The sequence below is a fragment of the Poeciliopsis prolifica genome, unplaced genomic scaffold, assembly GCF_027474105.1.
Source record: "Poeciliopsis prolifica strain line A6 unplaced genomic scaffold, Auburn_PproV2 SCAFFOLD106, whole genome shotgun sequence".
Lineage (NCBI taxonomy): Eukaryota > Metazoa > Chordata > Actinopteri > Cyprinodontiformes > Poeciliidae > Poeciliopsis > Poeciliopsis prolifica.
In genome coordinates, this window is record NW_026562481.1 from 15,001 (window position 1) to 25,000 (window position 10,000).

Here is a 10,000-nt window from a genome sequence, read left to right on the forward strand (position 1 = left end):
TATTTAAAATGTTTCCAGTTTTAAATGTTGATTAGAATCCATCGTTACATCATGTTCCAAATTATTATGCAAATTGGATTAAAGTGTCATAAAGATTCATTTTTTGTTGCGATATTAAATTTATAGATGGTCTTGTGTGTCAGGGCTCTTTGTAGAGATAAAGACATGAAGAGGAAAGTTTCTGTTAGACACATTTATGGGGTCAAGAGATCAGCTGTTAAAATACACAGCAAACAGTTATTAGAAGCTGCTGGAGCCTCAAGGTGGAGAATCCAGGGGCTACTGGGCCCCTAACCGACTACTGGGCCCCTAACCTACTACTGGGCCCCTAACCGACTACTGGGCCCCTAACCTACTACTGGGCCCCTAACCGACTACTGGGCCCCTAACCTACTACTGGGCCCCTAACCGACTACTGGGCCCCTAACCTACCACTGGGCCCCTAACCGACTACTGGGCCCCTAACCTACCACTGGGCCCCTAACCTACTACTGGGCCCCTAACCTACTACTGGGCCCCTAACCTACTACTGGGCCCCTAACCTACTACTGGGCCCCTAACTACTACTGGGCCCCTAACCTACTACTGGGCCCCTAACCTACTACTGGGCCCCTAACCGACTACTGGGCCCCTAACCTACTACTGGGCCCCTAACCTACTACTGGGCCCCTAACTGACTACTGGGCCCCTAACTGACTACTGGGAGGTAAGGTGTGAAAATGACCTCAGCAAAGAATCAGGACTTTCTGACTGATCACTTTCTGACTGATCACTTTCTGACTGATCACTTTCTGTCTCGGTCCAAAAAGAGCCGAAGCTTCAGCAGCAAAACTTTCCACAAACTCCCAAGTTTTGTGCAGTGAAACCAGAGAAGGTCCAATATTACCATGTAACTCTGTCTGTTAAGATGTTTCTGACTGAACCAGCTTTGATTTTAGTACATGTGACCATTAATGCTGCACATTCACAGATTGACAGTTTGCAGATCTTTACAGTCAATAAGATGTAGAAAATCTGCTGTGCATAAATAATTTGGAACAGAGCATGTTGAGTTTTTATTTTTGACTGAACAAAGCTCATGGGAACTTTGTTCAGTCAAATCTGATTTATACTCTAATAGTTCATGACTTGAAATTTATACTGACCATCATTTGCATTGACCATTTCAGAAACTCACTTGCATGATCATTTGGAATCTGGATTAAAAATAATATTGTTGTTTATCATAAAAACGCCTGGGTGATTTATCATCCAGCTGCATCAGTTACTGTAACGGGTCCAGTTAGCTGGTTCTGTCAGAACTTCCTGTTTGTGTCTATCTGATTCAGCTCTAGTGAAAACCTGCAGCTAGCTGACCTTTGACCTTTCCTGATGTGAAGCGTTCCTGGAGGCTCATTAAAACAAATAAGCAGCTCCCTGAGAGGAGTTCTGGGTCGGTTGTGGTTCTGTTGGTGCAGGCTGGGCTCTGTTTGTTTGGACAGGAGGAGGACCCGGCTCGGCCCTGTCCGACCCGTTCCGACCCGGTCTGTTGTTTCTTTAGTTTCATAATGGGAGGAAGAGCAGCGGGGAGTTTGGACCCAGCAGGGCGGCCCGGTCCGGTCCGGTCCGGAAGGCTGAGCTTCAGACACATTCCAGGAAAAACTGGAGAGTTCTACTGGGTTTCCAGGGATTGTCTGCTCCTTGTCATGACGATTCGCGGTCCAGAACCAGAACCTGAGGATAAATCTGGCTCCTCATCCAGGAAGTGATCAGGTTTTATTTTTTTACAGGTTTAATTTTTGTTTCTGCTTCTGCAGGAGAATAAATCCTGAATGTTTCCTGACCCTCAGCAGGTTAGTTTGTTCTGGATGTTTTCCTCGTGGTTCTTGTTCTGGGCCCATTTTTCCTGGTATCGGCTGTGATGTCACACCGTCTCAGATTCAGTCAACATGTCCATATTTGGACGTCCTGTCTGTGTCCACAGTGGGAACCAGGATTCCTTCCTGAACAGAAACATCAATGTTCTCACGATGCAAACCACTTCAGCTCCACACACACCCTGCCTGTGTGTGTGTGTGTGTGTGTGTGTGTGTGTGTGTGTCTGTGTGTGTGTGTGTGTGTGTGTGTGTGTGTGTGTGTGAGACAGGCTTCCTGTGTTCAGAACAGAACCAGGCCCGCCCCAGTTCAGCAGCAGTGGCCTTTCTGTTGGTCGAGTCTGCAGCAAACCTCTGCATCGCATTCAACGGTCTTTAAATACTAGTAAAAAAACATAAAACTTTAAAAGAGCTGCAGGTTAATAAATGAATAGAAATTAAATAAAAACTCCTCCAGGAATCCTAATAGACCGTCCATGAACCCAGTTTAACCAATAGACCTGGAGCTCAGTGAATAAGCTGTACAGAACATTAAGCTGCTGTTGGATCAAAGTGTTGCTGTTATTGACGAGCTGCGCTCAGCACTCTGGACATTTATGAATTATTAATATCAGTGAGTGTGGAGCAGAAACGCTCCGGCTGATCCTGAGTAACGTTCAGGATCTTCAGACACGCATGAGCAGGCTAACTCGGCCGCATCAATAATGCACAGGGAAGCTATCAAATATGGATTTACAGCCACTAACGCAGGCTAACTGGAGCTAACTGGGGCTAACGGGGGCTAATGGGAGCTAACGGGGGCTAATGGGAACTAACTGGGGCTAATGGGAGCTAACGGGGGCTAATGGGAGCTAACGGGGGCTAATGGGAGCTAACTGGGGCTAACGGGAACTAACCGGGGCTAACAGGAACTAACTGGGGCTAACGGGAGCTAACTGGGGCTAATGGGAGTAACGGGAGCTAATGGGGGTAACGGGAGCTAACTGGAGCAGACTGGGGCTAACGGGGTGTAACTGGGTCTAACACAGGCTAACCAGGGCTATTAGAGTCTTACGGATGCTACAAGCAGCTAACAGGCTAATGGGGGCTAACGGAGGCTAACACAGCTGAAGCTTCACATCTGATTGTTTCTGCTCATCTGAGAAACGTGGAACATTTCAGGAATTAGACCAGGGCTGTCAAACTCCAGTCCTGGAGGGCCGCTGTCCTGCAGTTTTTAGATGTGTAACAGGTACAAAACACAGGAATGAAATGGCTTAATTACCTCCTCCTTGTTCTCCAGAGCCTTAATGACCAAATTATTCTATTCAGGTGCAGCAGAGGCTCATCTAAAGGTTGCAGGACAGCGGCTCTGCAGGACTGGAGTTTGACACCCCTGATTTACACGAATAAATTCTCAAACTAACTGGGTTTATTTCAGTTTAACTTCTGACTGTAATGTTAAAGGAAAATCAGAATAAAAACTTTTTATTATAATAAAATAAAAAGAGGTCTTCTGTGATTGGGTGTTGAGTTTAAAAGAAACATTTTCTCCATATATGTTGATGTGTATGTGAGAGATTCTGGTTCTGTTGAGCCTTAATTTCTTTAAACATTAGAACTTGATGATTCCTAGTAATCTGAACCGATCAGAACCGGATAATGTTCTGATTCATCTTTGACTCTGCTACATCTTTACCGCTTCAAATGGGATTTCTATTTTTTATTTTTTTTTCACAAGAATTTTGGAAAAATGGAGTTTCCTGTTGGCTCACCAGTCTGGATATCGGTTCATTTCAGAGACCAAAGACTAAAATCACTAATAGGAGTTTTTAAATTTGGTACTTTTGTTTTTGGTACAAAAAAAAAGTACCAAAAACAATCTTTTATAGCAAATTAGCAAAAAAAACATGTGACACAACGTAAACAGTGTCAAGTATTGGGTTCAGTCTGAACAAAACAATCCGCCTCACTGAGCCAATCTGACCACATGACTTGTTGATGCCGCCACTGTCCGTTTGTCTGTCTGGACCGGCTGCTTTAACTCGGCTGGTTCTGGTTCTGGACCGGCTCGGTTCTGGTAAGCCTGAAGAGAACAGAACCAGAGAACTGAAGCAAACAGCAGGAAGTCATTATGTGTGTGTGTGTGTGTGTGTGTGTGTGTGTGTGTGTGTGTGTGTGTGTGTGTGTGTGTGTGTGTGTGTGTGTGTGTGATTGCTGTGCTGCAGATGTAGGTCAGTCTGTTGTAAACTGATAGTTTCATGGAGGAGAAAATGATCAAATATATTTTTCTACTTTGTTACAGATTTATTATCATTTTTTCCTGGTGAAGCAGGAAGGTTCCTTTATGGGTTGACCCCAGTTAGCCCATTAAAAGCTACTGAACCAGTATCTTTACTAATGTTCCTCCAAAAGCTCAAAGTTCCTGCACCCTGTGAGACCCTGAAGTGTCCTGGATCAGTTTCTGTTTCTAACTGAAACTGTCCAATCAGAAGCAAAGTGTTAGTTTTTAAATAATCATCAACTAATTCAGTAATCGATCAACTGACTGGTAAAAGCCTTTGCTGACAGAATCACACAGTCAGAGCTGAACAATAGATATAAATATTTTACATTTAAGGTAAAAACCTTCTGACTGTAAATCTGATCCCAGAACTCACCTGGTTCACATTCAGGAAATAAATCTCCTGTTGATTACCTTGTGGATCCAGTTATTAACCAATTAATCAATAGATCAGCTCTGCGCTGTAGTGACGTTCAGCTGAACTTCTCACAGGTTCCCGTTTGGACCTTTTAGCTGCAGATTCATCCTTTGCTATAAATGATCAAACTAAAGGAGTGAATCTGTTCTGCATGAAGTGTTTATTACTCTAACTCTTCCATCCAGATCAATGCTGGTTCCGACCTGGACGCACCCAGTGGACACCTTTGCTTATTTACATGCTTTGATCGGTATTGATCAGGATTGATTTCCTGCTGCTGGTATTAATAATTAACCAGCTACCAGCTTTTAGCTTCCCTCCATGTGGGAGCAATCACAGTCTGACTGCTGCAGATCAGATGTTATTAACAGATGGAAACCAGGTCAGCTCTCTCTCTCCTTCCTCGTTCGCCCTCTCTCTCGCCCGCCCCCCCCTCGCTCTCCCCTGATCTCATCCTCTCTGGCTGCTGACACATTCCTCTGCTTTCAGCCTTTATTGTTATCAGGAGTGTGTGTTGGATACTTTCTCACATGATGGAGCAGAGAGGCCCCCTGGAAATGACTGAATGTCTGCGACCCGTTCAGTACCGTTTGGTTCCATCTGGACCTCTGACAGAACCAGCATGCGGGTCATCAGAAACCTGCAGAGTGAAATGAGGTCCAACAACATGAAGTTTATAAAATTCTCCTTATATTGCTCTCAAGTTTGTTCATAGTGTTGTGCTAGAACCAGACAGAAAATAAAAACAAGATTAAAAGACGAAAACCTTTTTATTTAAAAGTCTGCAGCTGATTGGACCGAGTCATTTCCTCTGCAGATCAAGCATGAGGCGATAGTGGGAGAGAAAACACCTCCAGAACCAGAAGTCTGTTGGATCCTTGTTCTTCATTCAGTTTGCTGCAGGAAGTAGTCTTCCTCACCTCTGGACGAAGAGGAGTCTCTGATTGGCTGCTGGTCTTAACGAGCGTCCTTCCTGCTGTTGTGGTAAACATGGAAACGGTTCTGATCCTCAGACTGTAAACATCCAGGCCTTCCATAATCCATCAGGTGTTTAATCCTAATGGATTAATCACCTGAGATAATCTATAATTAATGAGTTATAGATTATTAGATATTAGCTAACCCCCAACATCAACTTTATTTGCTGGTAAACTTTATAAGTTGCTCCTTCAGGGTTCTGTCTTTGGATGTACGTCAGTCAGTGCTGCCCTCTGTGGGTTGAACTCTGGTACTGCAGCTGAATTTTCCTATTGGTTCCAGCGGTCCAGCTTGGTCAGTGTCACTAAGCCCCGCCTCCAGGTATCATCTCACTCAGACACACCTCCTGGTGGCGAGTCAGGAGGAGGAACAGCTAGCATTGATCCATGAATGATCCATGATCCTTGGATTTGGATCAAATCCAAGTGATGTGCATGGAGCTCCGCCCACTTTTGAGTTTTTCTACATGTGGGCGGGGCTAAATATTTTCAGTTTTTCTACATGTGGGCGGGGCTAAATATTTTCAGGGTGAGCTCCACTCTGATGATGCGACTCCCGGAGTATTGATCATCAAATTACTGATCATCAGAACATCTCTGGTTGATGTTTAATCTGGAAACAGAACCGATTCAGAACCAATAAGAACAGAGAACCGAGCAACCCGTAACATGTTGCTGAGTTCAGTCTGCAGGTCCAGTTCTGACGGGTTCTTCTGAAACGGGTCATAGTGAAAGTGGAGAGCCAGAAAACACCAGTAACACCAGTAACTTTATTATTATGCATCTCAGCCTTTTTCTGTTGATCTGGTTCTGTTTTCTCACAGTTTGGATCAGAACTGGTCGGATCCAGGCGGCTCCTCAGAGCAGGAGGTTCTGTCTCAGTATCCCTCACTGGACCAGGAGTTTAGTGAGGAATCACAGACTATTGACAGATTATTGATTGATTAGTGAAGAGCAGTGAAGTTAATCAGAACCGGATGGTCGGATCCAGAAGGTTCTTTGGTCTTTATAGAGGAGTCTGAGGACTTCAGGGCGGTTCTGTTTCTGGCCCGTTTATCTATCCATTCATCGTGGTAACCATAGCAGCCGCTAAGTGCATTAGCAGGGAGCAGCTAACCTGATTACAGGGAGAGAGTTCTGAGAGGAAGGAGGTTCTGGTTCTGACTGGGTCCAACTGGATCTGACCGCTACTCTATTTTTCCATCTGGTTTTCTGTCTGCTGAACATGCGGCAGCAGAACCATGTCTGGACTGAAACTCATTGTAAACCACAGACCCGGTTTTGTTGAACTGGTTCTGTTGCTCCGGTCTGGTGGACTCTGGTTCGGCTGTCGGCCCAGTAGAACCTGCTCAACTGCCTGCTGAAAGCTGGCCTGGTTTCCAAGGTTTTGGGTCGTTTCCTGTCTCTGTGTGGCAGCAGCTTCTGGATCAGAACCAGAGGATCGGGGTCTCTGGAGGTTCTGGTCCAACAGTGTCCTCCTCCTGCTCTGGGTCGGTGTGGTTCTGCTGGTACCAGGTCAGTTGGCTGCTGCTGTCCTACATGGCTGGCTGTGGCCTAGTTAAAGCTGCAGAGGCAGTGACGGATGACGTCCCGCCTCCTCTCCGACCCAGTTCTCCAGAACCAGCGGCGCAGTGCGGTGAAGGCAGAGCGGACCTCAGTGGGACCTGCAGCAGCCCGTCTGGTTCTGGTTCTGGACGGGCCCAGTAATAACGTAACGCTCAGTTTGGACCGGCAGAACATGGGGGAACCGTTTCCATGGTAACCTGTGGTTTCGCCGCCAGCAGAACCATCAGAACCGACCCGTCTGCTCCTGCTGCAGCCGGAGGTTCTGCTCTGATGCGAGCGGTTCTGGAGAGCGGCGTGGGCGGCTGAGAGCGGCGTGGGTTTCTGCAGTGCTGCGGTTGCCATGGCGATCAGCTGATGCTTGAAACTGAAAGAGCCGGAGAGCTTTCTGTCCGCTTGGATCAGAACCACAAAGCCTGCAGGCTCCGCGAATCATAGTTTGGATCAGAACTGTTCTCCAGAACCCGTAGATTTATCCCAGCGCTCCCAGTGAAACTCTGGTCTCCGGCCCAGTTAAAGTTCGTCTCCCAGTCGGGTCTTTGTGCCACTGTCAGCAGCATGATAAGTTGCTGCTGCCGCAGTGCATGCTGGGATGGCGTTACCATGGAGACGTGGCATTTTGCAGGGTGATGTCTGGTTTACTGAGAGACGGGACGGGATGGGCCGGACTGGACCGGTTCTGAACTCATGAACCTGAACCAATCAGATCCTCCATCAGTTTGATCTGTCTGCTCTCTGATTGGTCCTCAGAGATCAGATGGTTGATGATCTGGTTCTGATCCGGTTCTGATCCGGTTCTGATCTGGTTCTATTTATTAGTGAGAAGAACAATTGTTCTATTAGTTATAGAAATGAGGTTTAAATCATTTTTACATTGAATTGTAGAACAGATGAATATTTATTTCCATATTTCAGTGGACTCTGCAGATTGACCAATCAGAGGCCTTCATTTCCCCTTTGATGTTCAGTCTGGTTCATTTTGTTCTGACACATAAATGTGATGAAGTCATCAGAACTGAATCCAGATCTCCAACCTGCAGAAACGCTTTACTACTGCAGGCGGTTGTCATGGCACCTGGTGTGTGTGTGTGTGTGTGTGTGTGTGTGTGTGTGTGTGTTCTGGTCCCACCATCATTGGCATATTTCTAGCGTAGCAACACCAGCAGCTCCACTGACTGGTTGCCTCGCTCTGAGTGGGAGGAAGTCACCAAGTGTCCCAGCTGCTTCACTTCCTGCTCTGTCAGTCGGCTCCTCTGATTGGACGGTTTGAGGATCAGTGGGCGGGGCCTTCAATGAAGAGTCTGACTCAAACGTGGCAAAGAAAATTTGAACTGAAAACCTAAATCTGATCAGCTGGAGCTGAATAAAGAGGAAAAAATAAAGTTTTTAGATTTTAAAAAAAGTCTGCTTCTCTAAATTTTCCTTTCTTCCTTGAATTTTTAGATCTTTGTTTCTGTACATCATTCTGATTTCTTTTTGTACTTTTGACTCTGACTGTTTACCAACCAGGAAGCTTTACAGTTTATAAATCAGAGTGAATGTTGCCTCGCAACAGCAGGAAGTGCGTCTCTGCACAGCCAGGTTTCATCCTGCTGCTCTGATGTCCTGCAGTGACCTGGTTTCACCAGCAGGGGGCAGCGCTCCCGCAGCACTCAGGAAGAGCCATTTGTAGGCTAGAGTCAGGCTGCAGCCAATCAGAGCAGAGCTCCAGTCACATGACTGGGAACCAGGTATAGAAACATCAACAGATGTTGACCTGGGAGGCTGCTGCATTAAACTCAGTACACCCCATGATCCAGCAGCTCCTGGTTCTGTGGTTCTGGTCCAGATCAGCTCACGGAGGTTCTGCTCAGCTCTCCCACCTCAGTTAATCAGTTAGAGGGTTGGACTTTGACTAGGCCATCTCTGATGGTGGCCTGGTTGGTTGTGTCAGTGGTTGTATTGGACTCTAGAACAGTTTGGTCTATAGAGGAGCTGATGGTGGTCAGTACGGATCCCGCAGCATCACTCCTCCTCCACCGTGCTTCACTGACCGTCCCTCTGTCTCTGCAGGTTTCCTCCAGTCGTCCCGGCCGGCCAATCGGAGCCGCTTTCAGAGGGTCCCGCTGATCCCCACAGCAGGTAACAGGTGGGCGGAGCAGCGAGCGGGGCGGGGGCGGAGTCACGGCGAGGTCATCATGACGTCGGTGGCGGCGGAGTTGGACCACATGGAGATCCAGCAGCAGTACAGCGACGGCGTCAATAACCGCTGGGACGCCGACGACTGGGACAACGAGAACAGCTCGGCCCGCCTCTTTGAGCGCTCACGCATCAAGGCGCTGGCAGGTAGGACTGCTGGTTATACTGGGCAAACTGGGACTGCTGGTTAAACTGGTTATTCATGATTTAATCTTCAGCTTTCCTACATCTCTGCTTCTTCTTCTGGTTGATTTCCCCTGGAGGAGAGGTTCTCCTGAACAGTTATTGGTAACCTGGAGATCCACATGAATTGATTTACTTAATAAGTACATGAATACAGATTTACAGTTTTTATGGATTTGTTGGACTTTTTATTTTATAATTTAAGAGCTATAGTTCAATGTTTAGCGGGACGTTAATTAACTTGATTTCACATTTAACGATCTTATGATAAAGTGATTCATTTAGTGCTTTCATATTTAAGCTCTTGATGATGATGATGAGGGTCCAATGATGATTCTGGAATCACCATTGGACCCTCTGCTTGGTGTCTCATGCCCCCCGGGGGTCCCTGACCCGCTCTTTGGGAACCCCAGGGTCCTGGGAACAGGAAGGTTCTTTATGGTGATTACAGTTTTTCTGGAAGATCAGGATCAGCGAGAAGATAAACGTTTTCAGATTAAACCAAACTCGAGTGAAGGTAGAGTAATTAAAGTAACCTGCTGGTTCTGCCCGGTAACAGGAAGGT

General features: G+C 46.5%; 1 protein-coding gene across 1 annotated transcript in view; it reads left to right on the plus strand.

The window, feature by feature from the left end:
- The window catches only part of LOC129354223 (spectrin beta chain, non-erythrocytic 1-like), a 71,057-nt gene that overhangs the window by 5,157 nt on the left and 55,900 nt on the right, over window positions 1-10,000 (plus strand). Inside the window, 1 exon segment of the mRNA XM_055023742.1 lies at window positions 9,127-9,399. Coding sequence (XP_054879717.1) covers window positions 9,127-9,399 — 273 coding nt within the window.